The sequence below is a fragment of the Macaca thibetana genome, chromosome 2 (assembly GCF_024542745.1).
Source record: "Macaca thibetana thibetana isolate TM-01 chromosome 2, ASM2454274v1, whole genome shotgun sequence".
In the NCBI taxonomy this organism is placed as follows: Eukaryota; Metazoa; Chordata; class Mammalia; order Primates; family Cercopithecidae; genus Macaca; species Macaca thibetana.
Window position 1 is genome coordinate 120,745,720 of NC_065579.1, and position 21,716 is coordinate 120,767,435.

At 45.7% G+C, this 21,716-nt stretch overlaps 1 protein-coding gene across 3 annotated transcripts in view; it reads right to left on the reverse strand.

Moving 5' to 3' along the window:
• The window catches only part of LRIG1 (leucine rich repeats and immunoglobulin like domains 1), a 126,730-nt gene that overhangs the window by 3,817 nt on the left and 101,197 nt on the right, over positions 1–21,716 (reverse strand). For all 3 annotated transcript variants that reach the window (XM_050781283.1, XM_050781282.1, XM_050781284.1), the window contains 6 exons: positions 21,129–21,200; positions 20,266–20,337; positions 16,229–16,392; positions 3,592–3,912; positions 1,317–1,598; positions 351–770 (listed from right to left, as the gene is read on the reverse strand). In XM_050781283.1, coding sequence (XP_050637240.1) covers positions 351–770; positions 1,317–1,598; positions 3,592–3,912; positions 16,229–16,392; positions 20,266–20,337; positions 21,129–21,200 — 1,331 coding nt within the window. The remainder of the gene's footprint in view (positions 1–350; positions 771–1,316; positions 1,599–3,591; positions 3,913–16,228; positions 16,393–20,265; positions 20,338–21,128; positions 21,201–21,716) is intronic.

Genomic DNA, 21,716 nt, shown 5'->3' on the forward strand with positions numbered 1-21,716 from the left:
CGCAGCCGGCAGATGCCAGATGCCACAAGAGGTGGAGACCAGTGACGGGAAGGGAGCCAGGATTCACAGAAGCACCGCACTGGGAGATTGTTTCAGGAACAACCTACTACATGGCAGCAGGGCCTGTGCATAGATGGCCTCTGAGTTACCAAGGAGAGGGAAAACTGCAGGGTGCGTCAGTTACTTATATATGAGAGTATTCCTGTTTAAGGTTAAGTTACTCAAAGTTAAAATGGAATTGGTGGGACTAAAGCCTCAGGAGTTCTGAAGACACTGGAACCCAGCCCAGTTCCCCAGCATCACTGCCATTCCTCCCTCCTTGAAAGTCAGCTCCACTGGCAGCGCCTGACCTGTGTTGGTGACACTGTACTCTTCACTCTTCTTCCTGGTCTGGTAGATGATGCACACCCAGACCAGTGACGTCAGGACGATGCTGCTCACGACGGCAATGGTGAAAATGCCTACCGTGGTCCCGTCCTTCCTGCAGCCTGCTGCGGGCAGGACACTCAGCTGGCTGTGAGCTCGCTCCGTGCCCAGGGTGTTGGACATCTCACAGGTGTATCGGCCCGCGTCCTCTGCCACCACGTTCTGAACCACAAGAAGCTGGTTGTCAGGGGTCAAGTGGTGCCGCTCAGTGAGGCTCAGGGGGCGGTCCCCCTTGAACCAGGTGATGCGGGGCGGAGGGTTCCCCGTCGCTTTACATTGGAGGGCCACTGTTTCTCCCGCAGATACCACACGGTCTTCCAAGGGCACCGCCAAGGATGGGGTCTCTATAAGAGGGCAGCAGAGATCTCAGTCATTCTCAGAGCCGCAGTTGCTCTGGCGCTGCCCTGTCTTCTGGACAACGGACAATCCAACATATCAATGAGATGGATCTGACATTTTGTATCAGAGTGGCAAGTTTTGGAGAAGACCCTTTGACCCACTAAGTCATCTCCGTTCTGGGGGGTGCTTCCACAGGGACAGTGAACCTCTGCTGACAAAAGCCCCCGCTATTCCCTAACTGTCCTGTGTCAGGCCTGTGTCCCTATTCTTGACCAAGCCCACATCCATCCTGTCCAATTCTGAGAATGTTCTATATCTAAACCCTATGAAGACTCTGAATTCACCAGCTATCATTTCTTTTAAAGAGAGAGAACCACTTAAGAAAAATTAATTCAAAAAGCAGCCCCAAATTTCAAACAGGGTCGAAAGGCCTACCACACATACCACCCCTGGCCACACAGAGCATTTGAGAGAAGCACACACACACCCCGGTGGAGCAATAGCCAAACCTAAGACAGTCCCCCCCCCCCCCCATGGAGCAATAGCCAAACCTAAGACAGTCAGGGTGGCATTAGCTGAAATGGAGCCGGCCGAGTTCTGGGCAGTACAGCTGTAAACCCCTGCGTCGTCTATTTTCACATCAGTGATGAAAAACACGTCGTCATCTGGCATGACATGCATGCGTCGCTCACGGGCGGCGGGGAAATCCGTGCCTCCATCCTTCTGCCAGGCAATCTGAGGGTTCGGGTGACCTGTGGCAGCACATTCGAGGCGGGCCATGGTGGTGGTCCGGATGGTTATGTCGTGGGGCGTTTTGGTGAACGATGGCAACACTGGAAAACATACGTATACAGGGTCGGCTAGATGCAAAGCCAGGAAGTCTTCTGGCAAACACCTACCTGTCACTGTGCCCAGTGCCAGTTCCCTTCCTTTCTCCCAATGTCTGCCCAGGACCACTCCTGCCACCTGTGAATCAGGAACCCCCAGCTTCTCCCACCACAGCTGGAACACTTCCATCAGCCTTGCCTTGTACAGCCTAGGCTGGCTATAGTCCCTTCAAAGCAAAGGCTTTTACTCTACATAGCAGTGTCTATACGGGGGTTGCAGGGGTTGCCCATCCACGCAAGGTAGGGCCTGATGCTTGCCTGCCTTAATTACCCACCAGGAAAGACGCTGTGGAGATGGAATTACAGAGGGAAGGCGGGCATGCCTCCACCCTGGGAGAGCAATGGGATGGCTCATCCGTTTGGACAGGTGTTCATGGGATGAATGGGATGGCCCATTAGGGTGTTCCTGCCCACCGCTGTATACCCAGGCAGGAAGCATTCAGCTTGCTAGCTTGCTCAGCCTAAAGATCGATGTCCCGACAGAGTGGGATGCATCCAGCCACATGTCAGGCACCACCATAGTTCCTGTCAACGTTAATTTGGGGGAGAGTCTAACAGTTCTCTGAGTCTTCCAGAAACTGTGAGGACTTGGAATAAGCCAAGACAACGCGACCACACTGTGGTAAAGCAGGTGTTTCCCCATGATCTGTGGGGGCTTAAAGAGCACAGCAGATCCAGCATTCTGATGATTCTCAAGCCAATTCTTTTTAACTAGAGGGTTAGTAATCAGGATAACTCCATTAGGTTACTGGGGTGGGATAGTAAACTATTCAAGCTATCTACTCCCCACCCTTTGCTCCAAACACAAAATAACACATGGTCCCCTTGACAAGCTCTAAGGCTGGTTAATGAGTAAAAACCTGTCAACTGCCAGGACACTGTCTCTTTCAGGCCAGGGTTCACACCAGCCTTGCACTCCACAGCCTCTGGAGCAGTAGCCAGCCTCTGACTCCAATGCTGTACTGTCTACTCAAACAGCAGCTTCCCCAGGATAAGGGGATGTTTGGAATTTGGAAACCAGATTATCTTGGCTTACAGAGGATAAGAAATGGACAAAAACACAAGGCTAAGCTCTCCACAATTTGACCTAATAACTATTTTTTTTTTTTTTTGGAGACAGAGTCTGGCTCTGACACCCAAGCTGGAATGCAGTGGAGTGATCTCAGCTCACTGCAACCTCCACCTCCTGGGTTCAAGCAATTCTCGTGCCTCAGCCTCCTGAGTAGCTGGGATTACAGGCATGTGCCACGACATCTGGCTAATTTTTGTATTTTCAGTAGAGATGGGGCTTTGCTATGTTGGCCAGGCTACTCTCAAACTCCTGGCTTCAAGTGATCTGCCCACCTCAGCCTCCCAAAGTGCTGGGATTACAGGCGTGAGCCACAGTACCTGGCCAATAACGAGATTTTTATTTTTATTTTTTTTTGAGACAGAGTCTTGCTCTGTCATCCAGGCTGGAGTGCAGTGGTGAGATCTCAGCTCACTGCAAGCTCCGCCCCCCAGGTTCACACCATTCTCCTGCCTCAGCCTCCTGAGTAGCTGGGACTACAGGTGCCCGACACTTCGCCCGGCTAATTTTTTGTATTTTTAGTAGAGACAGGGTTTCACCGTGTTAGCCAGGATGGTCTCGATCTCCTGACATCGTGATCCGCCCACCTCAGCCTCCCAAAGTGCTGGGATTACAGGCGTGAGCCACCGTGCCCGGCCAATAACTAGATTTTTAAAAGTCAACAAAAACAAGTAACTCATTGAGAATAACCCTTGAAATCTGCAAAACTTGCTCTAGGGCAAACCCAGGCAACAGTATGATTTAATAGCGCCCCAGAGAAGCATGTCTGTGTCCTGTCTCAGTCATCCTACATGGAAAGCTGAAAGGGCAATCAGGAGTGTGGTATGTAGGATTCTGGCACTATAAGAAAGAAAGATGGTGTTCCCATACCATTCACGGTGAGCCTGGCCTTATGTGAATAAGTGGAGCCAAAGTGGTTGGTGATGACACATTGGTAGCGGCCCTCGTGCCCAAAAGTGACCTGGCGGAGGTGCAGGATGGTGGTGTACTCCATCACTTCCCCGTCCTGCGCGTGGACGTGAACAAAGTTCTCCATGTCTGCGTTGGTCAGGACTTCATTGTCCTTCTTCCAGGCAAAGGTCATGGGGGAGCTGCTGCTGCTGGCTGCTGAGCACGTGAACCGGATGTCCTTGCCCACCATAGCCATGGTGGTTTCTGGCTGGGTGATGATCTGTGGCTTCAGGAAGTCATCTGGGGAGAGAAGGGTCAACTGTAAGGCAATGGGTTCTTAGTACACACAGGAGCCAGCTGCTGTTCATGCTAACAAGAAACTGACTCAGATACCAAGCCGGAACCAGAGCTCGAGGTCCCTGTGCATCCTCAGCCCCACCAGAGGCCATAAGAGTTGCACCATGGATATCTGACCTCATCTAATTATAAGTCTGTGAGTACTGATCACCTTTATGATCAAACTCCTTGATTAGAAATTAACCCACCGCTTCTCAGTTCTCAAACCAGCCAGCTGGCAGGTCCCTTAAGACAACTGGCTCTGCCTGCTGACTTTCACACAAAACAGAGTCAGGCATCACTGGTCATGGCTGCAGAGATCTTATCCACAAACCTTACTCCAAAAGGAGGGGGTGTGAAACACTTCCAAAATGCCAGAATAAGGACCTCCAAAAATCTGCACCTCCATTAAAACAATGAAAACACCTGGAAAAATGGTCAAAAGCAACTTTTTCACAATTCTGGAAAACCAAAGGCCTACAACAATCCATGGAGTGTTGATTCAAGAAAATAGCAACATCTCAGTAAGAAATGTGAGCTTTTTGGTGTTTTAACTTATCCTAAGCCCCATTATCTTATCTCCCCAGCTCCATGGTAGCCTTGAAACCCAGCAGCCTAGCAACCACTGAAGGGTCAGAATGGGTTCCCCAAAAGCCCCCTCCCCAGAACTGACACTATGTGACCTACCTGGCAGCAACCTGGCAAGCCCCATTCACAGGATTTGCATTTATTTGCCCTGTCTAGTTTGCCCAGCAGGAGAAGCCCTAGCCCCAGGGCACATGACCACAACAATCAGTAGCCACTGTTTAACAGTGCGGCTGACTGAGGGGACAACACAACTATAAAGGAAAATGTGGGGAATACAATGTTGATGGTGGGCTTTGAAAAGGTCCAATACGTTCCTGGGGATCTAGACAGCCACATGCAGGTGCAAGGCCATGTGCATGCCCAGGAAAGACCTGAGGGGGTCCTCATTTCTCACCTGTGGCTGAACATGACTGTCTACACAAATACAAAGTGGATGGCACACCCCAACACAAACACAGCCGTCAGTAAAGGACAGGAGACAGTGGTTGTGGTGACAAGGACTTTTCTGTCCAACCATTAGCTAACCACTAAACTAAACAAGCAGGGACTTAGGGGGACAGACTTTACAGCTTTTGTCCAGGAAAAGTCACTAGGCAAGCTGTAACAATAAATAGCAACAGCAGCAAATCCTGGGGGAGAAGAAGGGGAATATCCAGTTTCCAGAGTTGCCACATTATTTTATTTTAAATGCCCAATTTTCAACAAAATATTATGAAACACTCAAAAACAGGAAAAAAGCAGTCAACAGAAACTCTCTGAGGGAGCCCAGACTTAGACTCACTAAACAAACTTTTTAAATCTGCAATTACAGGCATGTTCAAACACCTCAACGAAACCATGTCTGAAAAAAACTGAAGGATAGTGGCCAGGTGCGGTGACTCACACCTGTAATCCCAGTACTTTGGGAGGTTGAGGCGGGCAGATCGTGAGGTCAGGAGATCAAGACCATCCTGGCTAACATGGTGAAACCCCATCTCTACTAAAAATACAAAAAAGAAAAACAAAAAAATAGGTGTGGTGGCGGGTGCCTGTAGTCCCAGCTACTTGGGAGGCCAAAGCAGGAGAATGGTGTGAACCTGGGAGGTGGAGCTTGCAGTGAGCCGAGATCGTGCCACTGCACTCCAGCCCGGGCAACAGAGCAAGACTCTGTCTCAAAAAAAATAAAAAAAATAATAATTAAAAAAAAAAATTGAAGGATAAAGTATGAGAAAATTTTATAGCAATAAAGAGATAAATTACAGATATGAACCAAGTAGAAATTTTGAAACTTAGAAGTACAATAACTGATATGAAAAATTCACTAGAGGGGCTGGACAGCAGAACTGAGCTGGCAGAAAGAAGGGGTAGGGAACTTCAGACAGTCAACTGAGATTATCCAGTCTGAGAAAGAAAAAAGAATGAGGTAAAATGAACAGAACCACAGAGACTTGTGGGACAACATCAAGCACAACAACATACAAATCATGGGAGTCCAAGAAGGAGAAGAAAAAGGAACAGAAAAAGTATTTGCAAAACAAAGGCCCCAAATTTGATGAAAAAATGTGCAGCCACACATCCAAGAATATTAATGAACTCCAAGTAGAATAAATTCAAAGATCCAAACCCAGATGCATCATAGTCAAGCTGTCAGGTGCCAAAAACAATCCTGAAAACACAAAAGAGGAGCAACTCATCACATTCAAGGGATCTTCAGTATTATTAACGGCTGATTTCTCACCAGAAACCACAGAGAACAGAAGGCAGTAGGAAGACATTCAAATTACTGAAAGAAAGATGTTCAACTACGAATTCTATGTATTAAAAAACCCATCCTTCAAAAATGAAGGAGAAGTTAAAACATTCCCAAGTTTTTATTTTAAACACATACAAAGCAAGTTGACTGTTACCAGACCTGCCCCACAAGAAATCCAGGAGAGTATTTAGTATGGCTGAAATGAAAGGATATCAGAGAGCAACTCCAATCCACACCAAGAAATAAAAAATCCCATTGAAGGTAACTACACAGGTAAATACAACACACAGGATACATGTATTTTTGTAACTCTCTTCTCCTGATTTAAAAGACAGCTACATAAAGCAGTAATTGTAAAGCTGTGTTGATGGGCTTAATGAAAATGTAATGTGTACGACAATAGTAACATAAAGGAAGAAAACTGGATCTTAATAGGAACATAATTTTTGCATATTATTGAAGTTAATTTCATTATTTCTTTGAACTAGATTGTTGTAAGATGTTAATTTTAATTCCTATGGGCAAAACTAAGAAAATAATTTAAAAAATACCTGTGTGTATATTTAAAAAACAGGGAATTAAAATAGTACACCAGAAAATATCTATTCAATAAAAAACAAGTCAGTAAAGGAAAAATAATGAAACAAAAAGATAGGACACATAGAACAAATAAGGGGCAAACTCTACCTTATCAGTAATTGCATTAAAAGAAAATGAATTAAACACTCCAATCAAAAGGCAAAGATTACCATAATGGATAAAAAACCATGATCCAGCCACAGCCTGTAAGAGACACAGTTTGGATTCAAAGATACAAACACGCAGTCACCAAAAGAGAACTAAAGTGTCCATACTACTAACAGATAAAACAGGCTTTAAGACAGGACTTTTTACTACAGAGACAGAATAATATTTTATAATGTAAAAGGGTCGATGCATCAGAAACACATAAAAATGATAAATACATATATACCTAATGGAGCGCCACAAAACAAAATCTGACAGGATTAAAGAAATAGTGCAACAATAATAGTCTGTACACTTCAATAACCCACTTTCAACAATGGATAGAACTAGTCAGAAGATCAAGGAAACAGAAGACTTCAACAACACTATGAGGGGACTTGAAAAAGTTCATGGAAAATGGAATTATAAACTTTATTTCTCAACCTCCATCAAGTTTGAAACTCTCTGGAGTGATGATACCAGCCATTTAGCCCATCCCTAAAAAATTGAGGGTCCTGGAAATTTAAACATATCAATGCAGTCTTTTTTACATTATTAACTGAAGAAAATTGGGTGCCCTTTAAAGATTTTTAAAGATAATAACTAAAAAGTTAGATGGAGCCAAATCAGGACTTTTAGGTGGATGTCTCATGATTTCCCACCAAAACTCTCACAAATTCACTCTTCTTTGATGAGAGGAATGAGCAGAAGCACTGGCATGGTGGAGAACTCTGGTGAAGCTTTCTCAGGCATTTATCTGCTAAAGCTCTGGCTTTTTTAAAACACTCTCATAATAAACAGATGTGATCATTTTTTGATCCTCCATAAAGTCAACAAGCAAAATGCCTTGAGCATCCCAAAAAACCTGCCATGACCATTGCTCCTGACGGGTCTGCTTTTGCTCTGACTGGACCACATCTGCTTCTTGGTAGCCATTGCTTTGATTGTGTTTTGTCTTCAGGATTGTACTGGTAAAGGCATGTTTCATCTCCTGTTTCAATTCTTAGAAAAAATGCTTCAGGTCTTGCTCTCACTTCTTTAAAATGTCCATTCAAGACTCTGCAGCTGATCCAAGTAATAATGGTTTTGGCACCTACTGAGTGAAAAATTTGCTGAACTTTAATTTTTCAGTCAGAATTGTGTAAGCCAAACCCATTGAGATGTCTACGGTGTTGACTATTGTTTCTGCTGTTAATCATCAGTCCCCTTAGGCACAAACAAGATAGTCTTTTCCTTGCAAATTGATGTGGGTGGTCTGCCACTGGGGGCTTCATCTTCAACCTTCTTAATATGAGTTATCAATGTGTAAACTGCTGATTTCTTTGGGGCACTGTCTCCATAAACTTTTTGTAAAGAGTCAATGATTTCACCATTCTTCCACCCAAGCTTCACCATAAATTTTATATTTGTTCTTGCTTCAATGTTAGCAGAATTCATGTTGCTCTAATAGGGGCTCATTTCAAATTGATGTCCTAGTGCTTCAAACTAGATGCTATTCAAACATGCTATAACAAGTTAATAAACGTTTATTTTGGTGCAAAAAAACCTGGAAACCTATGCACAGTGTTTTCATTATACGCATTTTCCATTAATTTTCTGAAGGCCCCTCATAAAAACCAAATAGAGGCTGGGCGCGGTGGCTCATGCTTGTAATCCCAAAACTTTGGGAGGCTGAGTGGGCAGATCACATGAGGTCTGGAGTTCAAGACCAGCCTGGCCAACATGGCAAAACCCTGTCTCTACTAAAAATACAAAAATTAGCTGACTGTGGTGGGCAGGCGTCCGTAATCCCAGCTACTCGGGAGGCTGAGGCACGAGAGTCTTTTGAACCCGGGAGGTGGAGGTTGCAGTGAGCTGAGATCGCACCACTACACTCCAGCCTGAGTGACAGAGTGAGACTCTGTCTCAAAAAGAAAAAAAAAAAAAGCACAAACAGACCTAATAGCTATCAATGGGATACTCCACTTAGCACCACCAGCATGAATATTCTTTTGAAATACACATGGAATATTATCCAGGATAGATCACAATTTTTTAGGTCACAAACCAAGTCTCAATCAATTTAAAAAAGATGGAAATCATACAAAGTATCTTCTCTGATGGCAATGGAATGAAACTCAAAATTTAACAGTAGAAAGAATACTGGGAAACTAATTTGTGGAAGTTAAACAGTACACTCCTAAAAGGCAAACAAGAAATCACAGGAGAAATCAGAAAACACTTTGAGATGAATGAAAACAAAAACATAACATACCAAAACTTGGAAGCTGCAGCTGAAACAATGTTTATACATTTACGGCTGTAGATGCCTATATTAAAGAAGATCTCAAATTAAAAATCTAACCTTTTAAGAAATTTTAAAGAGGAAGAGCAAGCTGTACCCAAAGCAAGCAGAAGGAAAAATAAAGATCAGAACAGAAATAAATGAAAATAAATAGAAAAATAGAGATGATCACTGAAAACAAAAGTTGGTTCTTTGAAAATATCAACAAAACTGAAAAACCTTCAGAAAGACTTGTAGTAGGGGGGAAAAGGCTCAAATTACTAAACTCAGGAATGAAAGAGGGCACACTACTACCAACCTTACAGCAATGAAACAGGGAATACCATAAACAACTGTATACCAATAAGATAATCTGGTAAAAATTCCTAGACAGACACAAACTACCAAAACTGGCTCAAGAAGAAATAGACATTCTGAAGAGACATTAATAAGTAACAAGACTCAATTAATAATTTTACAACTTCCCATAAAGAAAAGCCCATGCCAGGCACAGTGGCTCATGCCTGTAATCCCAGCAGTTTGGGAGGCTGAGGTGGGCAGATCACTTGAGGTCAGGAGTTCAAGACCAGCCTGGCTGACATGGTGAAACCCCATCTATACCAAATGAGAGGTGACAATGTGCTAGCAGCCCTCACTCTCAGCACCTCCTCGGCCTCGGCATCCACTATGGTGGCGCTTGAGGAGCCCTTCAGCCCGTCACAGCACCGTGGGAGCCCCTCTCTGGGCTGGCTGAGGCCAGAGCCTCCTTCCTCTGCTTGCGGGGAGGTGTGGAGGGAGAGGCGCGTGCAGGAACCAGGGCTGCGCTGGCAGGCCTATGGGAGTTCCGGTGGGCCCTGGCGCGGGCTTGGGGGGCCCCTGCACACACAGCGGCTGGCCGGCCCAGAGCAGTGAGGGGCTTAGCACCCGGGCCAGCAGCTACAGAGGTTGCACCGGGTCCCCCAGCAGTGCCAGCCTGCCGGGGCTGCACTCAAATTCTCGCCAGGCCTTAGCTGCTTCCCTGCGAGGCAGGGCTCAGGACCTGCAGCCCCACCATGTCTGAGCTCTCTCCCTGGGGTGTACTCCCACACAGCGTGAGCCTCCCCAACCGGCGCCAGCCCCTGCTCCCTGGCGCCCAGTCCCGTCTACAGCCCAAGAGCTGAGGAGTACAGGTACAGCGTGGGACTGGTGGGCAGCTCTGCCTGCAGCCCTAGCACAGGATCCACTGGGTGAAGCCAGCTGGGCTCCTGAACTGGATGGGGACTTGGAGAACTTTTATATCTAGCCAGAAGATTGTATGTGCACCAATCAGCACTCTGTACCTAGCTCAGGGTTTGTAAATACACCAATCAGTACTCTGTGTCTAGCTCAAGGTTTGTGAATACACCAATTGGTACTCTGTATCTAGCTAACTAGCACTCTGTGACTTTGTGTCTAGCTCAAGGACTGTAAATGCACCAATCAGCACTCTGTCAAAATGGACCAATCAGCTCTTTGTAAAATAGACCAATCAGCTATCTGTAAAATGGACCAATCAGCAGGATGTGGGTGGGTCCAGATAAGGGAATAAAAGCAGGTTGCCTGAGCCAGCCAGTGGCAACCCGCTGGGGTCCCCTTCCACCCTGTGGAAGATTTGTTCTTTCGCTCTTTGCAATAAATCTTGCTGCTGCTCACTCTTTGGGTCCACGCTGCATTTATGCGCTATAACACTCACCACAAAGGCCTGCAGCTTCACTCCTGAAGCCAGCGAGACCACGAACCCACCAGGAAGAACGAACAACTCCAGATGCGCTGCCTTTAAGAGCTGTAATACCGCGAAGGTCTGCAGCTTCACTCTTGACAGCAAGACCACGAACCCACCAGAAGGAAGAAGCTCCAAGACACATCTGAACGTCTGAAGGAACAAACTCTGGACACACCATCTTTAAGAACTGTAACACTCACCACAAGGGTCCACGGCTTCATTCTTGAAGTCAGTGAGACCAAGAACCCACCAATTCCGGACACACAAAGATATAAAAATTAGCTGGATGTGGTGGTGCACACCTGTAATCCCAGCTACTCGGGAGGCGGAGGCAGGAGAATCGCTTGGACCCTTGAGGCAGAGGTTGCAGTGAGCCAAGATCGTGCCACTGCACTCCAGCCTGGGTGACAGAACAAGACTCAGTCTCAAAAATAAAAGCCCAGACCCAAATGGCTACATTAGTGAGTTCTACCAAACATTTAAGGAATTATTACCATTCACAAACTCTTCTAAGAAAATCATTTGAGGGAGTATTTCCCAATAAGACAAAACCATCATCACAGAAAAACTATAAAACAACATCCTTTATGAGTATAAACACAAAAATCCTCAATAAAAATATTAGCAAACTGATTCCTACAACATATAAAGATGATATATCACAACCAAGTTGGATCGATCCCAGAAAGGCAGGGTTAGCTTAAGATCCAAAAATTAATGTAATACACCGTATCAGTAAAATAAAGGGAAAAACTCGTATCACCTCAACAGATGCAGAAAAAAAAATCTGACAGAATCCAACACCCTTTCATAACAAACACAGAAGCCCTCAACAGATTCGGGATAAAAAGGAACTTGCTTCAATTTTGTAAAGGTTGTCTCTGAAAAATCTACAGCTAGCATCATACTTAATGGCAAAAGAAATGGTCAAATACTTTCCCACCAAGATTAGGAAAAAAGACAAAGATGTCTGCCCTTACTACTTTTATTCAACATTGTATTAGAGCTTTTAGCCAGGGCAATTAGGCTAGAGAAAGAAATGAAAACCATACAGACTGGAAAGGAAGAAGTGAAACTACCTTTTTGCAAATGACATGATGATCACATATAAAGAAAATCCTAAGAAATTTACTGAAAAACTTAGAATAAATGACGTCAACATAGGTGCAGGATACAAGAGCAAGATACAAAATTCAATTGCATTTCTGTATACTTGCAATGCAAATTTCATTTTTGAAACTCCAAAAGTGAAATTAAGAATTTCATTTATAATAGCAAAAATAAAAACAGAAATACATTTAGCAATAGTTCAAGATGTGTACACTGAAAATGACAAAACATGATTGAAACAAATTTTTAGGAAGCTAAGAAAGAGTGAACAGACAGCCCATCTTCACGGATTGGGAAGACTTAATACTGTCAAGATGGCAATAGTTCTCAAATTAGTCTATAGATTCAATGTAACCCATATCCCACTTTCCTTTACTGCAGAAATTGACAAGCTGATGATAAAAATTATAGGCAAGGCTGGGCGCGGTGGCTCAAGCCTGTAATCCCAGCACTTTGGGAGGCCGAGATGGGTGGATCACGAGGGCAGGAGATCGAGACCATCCTGGCTAACACGGTGAAACCCTGTCTCTACTAAAAAATACAAAAAACTAGCCGGGCGAGGTGGCGGGCGCCTGTAGTCCCAGCTACTCGGGAGGCTGAGGCAGGAGAATGGCGTAAACCCGGGAGGCGGAGCTTGCAGTGAGCTGAGATCCGGCCACTGCACTCCAGCCTGGGTGACAGAGCGAGACTCTGTCTCAAAAAAAAAAAAAAAATTATAGGCAAATGGCAAGGGATCCATAATAGTCAAAACAATTTTGAAAAAGAACAAAATCAGAGGGCTTTGTAACACAGAGGTTATAAAACTCTTAGAAGAAAATAAAGGAGGAAATCTTTGTGACCTTATCAGGCAAATAGTTTCTTAGATACGAAATCAAAAGCATACGTAATAAAAGAAAAAACAGAGATATTGAACTTCATCAAAATTAAAAACTTTTGCACTTCAACTATCAAGAAAATGAAAAACAGCCCTCAAACTGGAAGAAAATATTGGCACAACATGTATCTTATGAAAGTCTAGTATCCAGAATACATAAAGAACTCTTACAATTAAACAATGAAAAGACAAATGAATACTGGCAAATGATTTAAATAGCTGTTTTTCCAAAGAAGATATACATATATATGTCCAATAAGCATGTGAAAACACGCCTAACATCATTAATCATTAGGGAAATGCAAATCAAAACCACCATGAGACTCTATTTCACACTAGTACATCCAAAATAAAAAAGACAGCTAATAACACATGCGAGCAAAAATGAGGAGAAATTGGAATTCTCATGCATTGGTGATGGGCATGTAAAATCATGAAGCCACTTTGGAAAACAGTTTGGCAGTCCCTCAAAAAAGGTGAGCCTAGAGTTAGCATATGACCCAGCAATTCCATTCCTAGGTTTGTACCCAGAAGAATCACACAAAACCTTGTATATGAATTTTCACAGCAGCATTATTCATAGTAGCCAAAAAGTGGGGACAATCTAATGTCCATCATCTGATAAATGGATAAATAAAATGTAAACCCATTTATTCAGACGTTAAAAACAGTAATGAAGTACTGATACATGCTTAAAAATTATGCTAAGTGAGAAAAGCCAGTTACAAGAGACCATATAGTGTATGGTTCCATTTATATTAAATGCCCAGAACACACAATGAGATTAGTGCTATCAAGGGCCTGGGGGCAGAGAATAGGGAGTGATTACTAATGGTATGGGGGATCCTTCTAGGGGTGACGAAAATGTTCTAAAATTAGATAATACTGATGGTTACACAGTTGTGACTATTATAAAAACCATTTATACATTTACAAACCAAAATATACATTTTAAAGGGGTAAATTTTTATGATATATACATTATATTTCTTTCTAAAAGCTTTATTGAGAATAGTTCATCTACACTACAACTCACTCATCTAAAAGTATACAATTTAATGGTTTTTAGTATACTCACCAATATGGGCATCATCACTAGTCAATTTTACAACATTTTCATCACCTCAAAAAGAAATGTTGTACATTTTAGCTATTAACCCTCTCTTTCCATCCCTCCCCATCCTTAAACTACTACTAACCTAATCTCTACCTCCAGAGATTTCCCCATTCTGGACATTTCTATGAATGTTATCATGTAATTTAGATTATTGGTCTTTTGTGGCTGACTTCTTCCACTCAGCATGACATTGTCAAAGTTCATTCATTTTGTAGGACTACTGACTCCTTTCACCGCCTAATGAATATTCCATTGTATGGCTACACCACCTTTTGTTTATCCAGTCATCCTCTGATACCTGGGTTGTGCCCACATTTTGGCTATTATGAATAATGCTGCTATGAACATTCATGTAGAAGTTTCTGTGTGAACATATACTTTCATTTCTCTTAGGTATACACCCAAGAGTGGAACTGCCAGGTCATGTCATAACTGTATGTTGAACGGAGGAACTGCCAAGACTGTTTTCCAAGGTGGCTGCCCAGTTTACACTCCCACCAGCAATGTAGGAGGGTTCAGATTTCTCCCTCTCCTCAGCAACACTTGTTATTATCTCAGTTTCGGATTCTAGCTGTCCTGGTGGATGTGGACTGGTTATGTTTCCGTTTTTAAAAGAGGAGTGGGAAACTCCCATTGAGCCTGAAACCTTGATCTTCTGCCAAGTGTTTTCATGATTCCCATTAACACCTGATGTTTTTAGATCGGGGAAGCTTGAACTAAAATGTGGGGGTGGGGATGACAGATGTGAAATAAACAACTCTTTCAATCCAGAATATGCGAGGGCCACAGGCTGGGGGCTAGGTGAGCTTACCAAAGTCCTACCTGGCTCACCCAGAGGGAAAGCCTGCCCTATGGCAGGAAAGCAGAGGGAGCGACAGAAAGCCTCATTTGAGGGAGGTCTATAAACAATTTAAGGGTCAAGGACTTGATGACAATGGGCCAATGAACAATGGATTATACAGCCATTTTGTGCCTGGAGTATGGAGCTGTGCGAGCATTCGATTCCACACAGAAGACTCCGTAAGACAGATGAAAAGCTCAGTTTGGAGAGCGGCTGCCATGTTCACAGTGTGTTTAAGACGTGTCCCTGGTCTGGATCCAGAGGAAGTTCAGCAGGCCTGTTCTCAGAAGTGGTGATGGTGAAGGCAGGGGTGGATGCATGGAAGGAGGGTGCACGCATCTTGCCTGCAGCAGGCACACTGGCTATTGCTATGGCCAGAAAGTAGGAGAGAGAAGTGGCCCACAAGGGTTCCCATATGGATGGGTGAGTGCCTGGTTAGGATCCTCACAGCAGGGATCTCAAGGCTCAAGGGAGACCGGTGAGCACAAAAGGCAGGAGGGACTTTCACCTGCCCAGCAGTTCCAGTCAGGCCTGGGAATCCCACTCTTGCTCCCGCTTAGAGCAAAAAAAAAAAAAAAAAAAAAAACAGGAAAAACTCAAAATTCATCTCATTCTTTGATCATGTCTTCCTGACTGTGAGGCTGTGTCATTCCTGTCTGAGCTAGCCTGCGTGTGTGTTTTCAGCTGTTCAGCATTTTCCATGCTCTCTGCAACCAGACTTGGATCCCGACTCCCAGTCAAAAAGATGGCAAGAGCTATGTTCCGGCAATCAGAAGGCAAAAGGAATGTAAAGCTGCAAGTGCAGATTTCAGTGGTTTGGAGAAACAGCAAGAGTACAAGTCAACATCAAGGAATTATTTTTACTACAGCAACTGTTCTCCTGAGACTTGTTCTTCCTGTATTTAACCTTTCATTCTTGGGGTTGGAAAGAAACACACATTAAAACCCCAGCCTCGTACACTGAGTAAATTCACAGCTAAACCCGGGCACCAGAGCCCTTCTGAAACAACAGAACTATCCTTCCTGTAACTGATTATTCTGATTTGTAACTGAACCAACTAACACTCCCTTCTGATTAAATGCATGTCCTCCAAGAACCACATAATGAGGCAACTCTACGGTAAATACCGTGTGTGGTTTCAGCGAGAAATAAATTGCATCCAGCAGCTGATCTGTAACCACGGGCTGGGGTTTACTCTGATCACAGGAATGACTCCCATACTGAAGAGTACCTCCTGGCTTCCTTGCCCTTCATGAAGGAGAAAAAGAGTTACAAAGACAGTCTTACCACACACGAAACTCTCTGGTGGCACAGAGAAAATGCTCTGACCCTTCAGTGATTCTGGGTGGGCACAGGTGGCTGTCACAAAGGCCTGCAGCATCCTGCCCATCAGCCACGGGGGCAGCCACTTCAGCTGGCAGTCGCACAGGAAGCTGTCGCTGCTGATATGGCTGAAAGAAACACAACAGTGGATGCCTCAGGTGCAGCCGCAGAGGAGGGATACTCCCTTCGCACACAGAATGATCAGTCGCCTCCAGTCAGCTTCTCAACTGAACACCAGCACGCTAGAAGGGGAAATGGTTTTTCTCACAGTTCCTCTCCAATTTCCCAGGGCCGTGCATATAACCCACCTGGAGATTTTGAAAAACTGCAGTTGCTGACTGGGTCGGTCAGGAATGGAACCCATGACTGCACATTGAACAAGCTCGCACATGAGGCTGGGGCTGCTGACCCAAGGACCACAACTGGAGTAGCAGCAGCGTGGAGCTTACCCATGTTCTGGGACAGACACTGTTCTGTGTGACCCTGGGCTGCCTTCTGATCTCTCCCAACCTCTGATACATCCAACAGTGCCACCATCCCCCCTCTGGTTTTTCCCACTTTCCTGATACACTACTTGGAGCTTCCAAACTCAACCTAAGACTGATCCAAATTCTGCAACAAGTTTCGAGGAGGGCTCTTTTGCCTCATGGCTGTTCCCTTTTCATTGGCAAAGCTGCATGTTTTCTTACTTCCAAATGTAATAAGCCCCGTCCCTGTGCCACCCTCTTGTTTGTGCCTTGATCTTTGCACCAGTATTCTTCAGGGGGCCAGCAGAATTCGGCTCTGCTCCCTAAATAGTGCTTGTTAGTTAATTGCCACTGCCCAGGGAGCATGAGAATGCACAGCTTTAGTTTTGTGGGGCTCCAACCAAAACAGAGAATATTTTCTTTTTCATTTCTCAGCAACTAAGGATAAGCTTTTTAAACAGAAATCGGAATCGCCATCTCAGTGGACATTCCTTCCTGAGGAGTCACTTGAAGATAAGTCAACCAAGAGTCTAGCGGCCTTGTTCCTGGAAGACCTCAGAGCTGTGAGCTAAAGAACGATGGCTAGTCCACGATAAGGGAAGACTGGGAAAGAGAACACACAGGCTTCCCTGCAATACGCTGTCTCTGGTACCTGGTGACAAACAGGGGACACAGGTATGCTCCGAATTCCAAAAACATCATGCAGGCCAAGAGCATGGCCTTGGCCACCTTCTCCACCCACCACTGTCCTCAGACATCAGCAAAGCAACCAAATGGACTGGCCTTCCATTTTCTTCTATTTCTCTCCAGATTTCTAATGAGCGGAGAAACTGTCACAGCAAGGAAGAATGAAATGTAAGCAGATGACCCAAGTCTAAATGAAGTAAAATCCACTCTTCCTCATGTTCCCCATCACCCCTAGATGAGTTGGGCATCTTATTAAAATAATTATAATTTTGGAAAGTGCTTTTCCAAAAACGGAAATAACTTATCTCAAGGCCATCATAACTGGGATGCTGACCCATATCAGATCTTAAAATCAGAATGAGAGTTTGCATTTCTATTTCATAGGCAGGTAGCGTCCTGCTGAGAGTTATCTGGAGGGCTGTTCTACTGTGGAGTCACTGCAAGTGGCGCAAGGGCTGTCACGGCCATCCCTGATGAAATGGCCAATTCCCATGCAGCGTCTGGGGAGGGCAGCTCCCAGGAGTGCGCCCTGCATGGGGGTCGGGCTGGCTGCGCCAGGCATGGGGGAACTCAGCCTGGATGGAGAACTCGCCGCTGTCAGAAGCACCTCCAGCTCCCTCGCAAGAGGGCACTTCCACGCAGTCAGGCAGAACAGCCTGGGCACTGTTCATGAAAGCCTAGGAGAGGCTGGGCCATCCCTGCACGACGTTAGGCATTTGTGCAGGACACAAGGGCCTATTCCATTTGAACCACAGGAACAAACTGGGGAAGACAAATTTGACATTTATCTTTGATCAGACACATGTGGAAAGGGCTAAGCCTCATCTTACACACGCTCTGGACGTGTGGGGCTAATACCTTTGAGGATTTCCTACTTCTTCCACCATGAAACCCACCTCAGACAGGAGGCCAGACTCCACGAAGACAGTGGGTACCCAGGGTGGAGACAGCATGTTCCTAAAAAGCAAGTTACGACCGAGAAGACACATGGGGAGGGCCTCGGGCCAGGCAGCAGTGAGGATTCCAACCCCTAGGCTCTGCAGGCTCCTGCCGCCCTTCCTCCACCCATGGAGAGCACAGCGCCATCGGCTCTACTGCCGTCTGCGGCCATCCCAGGGCTTCGCTGGCTCACATGATGCATTTTCATGATTCCAACTCAAAGTGTGTTTCTAATCATCACTTGTGGAAATTTACCCAGAGGATGACTAAGTGCACAGTACAACCTGACTTGATCTGATGGAGAAGAAAACGACCAAGTGGAATTAACCGTTTCTCTCACCCGAGGACTGAGCACAGGGCCAGCCCCAGCTAGGTACGTGCAGCAATGATGGGAAAGCCAGGCAGGAGACCGAGGCTGAGCCTCCAGAACTAGAGAAGCACACTGGGGATCCGAGCTTCTGGAAGGGTCCAGTTCCTTCCAACTTCCCAAGGAAAATCTTACCCCTTCCTCCTTCCTTCTCTCAAAATACCCTCTTCCCATTTAAATTTAATCAGGTCTTTTTCACTCCTAACATCATATCTAAAAGTTTCAGAGACAGAAAAGGTGAAAGAATTCCACAGTGAATGCTCCTGTGCCCCACCTCTTGTCTTCTACAACTAATGTTTCATTCCACTTGCTTTACTGTGAGTCCACCTCTGAATCCAGCCTTCCACGGTGGTCTGGAATCATCTCCTCCCCTGCTCTGGAAGGAGAGCCATGGAATCCCTTCTGTATGTTCTGTCTCATCCCACAGATAGAGGCGGAGCTGCTGAGGCTGGAAGAGGGAAGGCCCTGGGCACGGAACAGCTGTCTGCAGAGCCCTGAGCTCCATGTACCCATCACAGATGCCCGCTCCAAGATCCAGCCCTTGCAAGGACGGTATCTACTCAGCAGGCCTGAGGCTCACAGCACGCTGAACGTCACAGGGCAAGTGCCCAGGCCACCTTCCTTCCTCACTCAGAGCGGTGTCACCCGGCCTGCTTCAGTTCTCAGCTACGGGGAATGCACGACATTTCCCATTCCCAGCCTCCCTGCCCCAACTGAGGGTCCATCAGGAGTGGCCTCGGGGAATGGGGATGAGGCCAGGGCAAAAAGATGACTGTCCTTTGGCATGTGCCATTCTGTCAGCACTTCTAGGAACCAAAAGCTACCCCTTGAGGGAACTGATATCATGGCTAGAACTTACTGGCTGCAGAATCAGATTCATGTCTAGAAAAAAAAAAAAGAAAAGAAACTTGGGTGTTATACCTGAGGACCTAGACTAGCTCCCCTGCCAGAGAGTAGGATACAGGGAAGATTTTCCAACCTTGTCACCCAAGAGCCCATGGTCCAAGTCCACGGTGGAAGCACCACCACCTGTGAACTGTGCCTAGAAAGCTTGGAAATGGTACGGGCAGACACCACCGCACCCCTCAGCATCCCATCCCCTCCAGAGCTCTGCCTTGCTCACAGCCCACCAGGCTCTGAAGGAGCCCCTCTCAACACAGGCCTTCATTGTAAACAAGCCCAAAAGATGGAAACTCATCCCTGACATAATTAAAGGGGTGATTACCCACTTTATAAAGGACAGTATATTTCACATTGTCTAGAACAGTGGTTAGCAAGCTTCGGCCTGCGGCCCCACTGCCTGCTTCTGTCAATGTGACTTTATGGGCACACAGCCACACCCACCTGCTTATGTATTGTTTATGGCTGCTTTCTGCTGCAATGACACAATCGAGTAGTCATGACAGAGACCCTGTGGCCCACAAAATCCAAAATATGTACCATGTGGCCTTTTAACAAGTGAGCATAATGCAACTGCAGAAGTTTCTTACTCTGAAAGTCTCCGTTCCCATCAGTCAGACCCAGGGAATCCAGATACTTACAGTTCTTTAAGATTCTTCATCTTCACAAAGGCATCAAACTGGACAGATCTGATCGCATTCCCTCCAAGGTTCCTGAAACAGAACATACATACTTATACAAAGAAACCCTAGGTAAACCTGAGGGGTTTTCAGGACAGTCCTGGTTTCACAGATGACCCACAGGGACTAGCCAGACCTGTGTCCTAACTACTACAGGAGGCTGTTGTTTCCCGAATCGCAACATAAGCCCACAGAATGACTCAGGAGCCGAGCCAGCCTTAGGGCACCATCCAAGCTGGGCGGAGGCCTGCTCAGCAAGGCAAAACCTTCCCCAACAGAGGTAAGAGTCAACCTTGATTCAAAGAGGAAATAAACTAGGAATCACATACATGAGGCATCCGCCCCAGATGGCAACAGCATGACTGTCTCAGGGGTGGCTCTGTCCCCCTCCTCCCAGGGTCTCAGAAGCAACCACACCAAACTGGTTCAGCCCAGCACCTACTCTGCATTGTTAAGCTGCTTTAATGGAGGCAACAGGCTTGGCCAGCAGGAAGCACCTTGATGGAAGAGGCAGTGAGGCCAGGGGTCCGTGAACAAGCTGGTGCAGGGGTGAGGCTGCGCAGCAGGAGGGGGGAGGGTATTTATCCAAACACCAACTGAATTAACGGGGAGCACACCCACTGGCCATATGTTCTGTAACTGTTCCTGGCATAGGCAACATAAAGGCCAAAGTTGAAGCTGACTTATAATGAGAAGGAAGCAGCTGGTGTTTCCAAATAGCCCGTTTCTCAGTTTACAAAGATGCGATTAAATTGCTAGCAGAACTCCCCGGCAGCCACATTTGGCAGGCCTGTGCCTCAGGGCAGAGCTGGCGAGATACTCACAGGTGCTCCAGGCCTTCCAGCCCGGAGAATGCTCTCTTAGCCACAGACTTGATCTTGTTTCCAAACAGAGTCCTGTAGTTTCCAAACATCCAGAAATTAAGGCCAGGGAAGGAGAGAGAAACAAGGAAGGGTTGAGAGAAAGAGAAAGAAAACACATAATTAAGGTAGTGCTACCTGATAAGTCTGTCCAGTGAGGGGCAGGTGGAAAGCTAACCTGCACTGAGATTACGGGTTTGAAGCACACAGGCCTTACCCTTTCTGAAATGAAATACTTTTATCTTTACTAGAATTTAATAGTGATGACAGGCTGGAATTGCATGCGCCGTCTGGCCTAAAAAAGGCCCCTTGCAGTGTCAGGTGGAAATCACCTTGTCTGGCCCGGTCTCTCTCCAAGGACCACCCACGCTTGGATGGTGAAGTTTAGTGATGGCCTTGCAGGAGAGATGAGACTGGTTATGGTTTCAGTGAGAGGAAGCCGAGTCAAAAAAGGAAAGAAAAATCTTCGGAATTAAAACTGCTGCCCATGACTGGGCGTGGCGGCTCAGGCCTGTAATCCCAGCACTTTGGGAGGCTGAGGCAGGAGGCCTC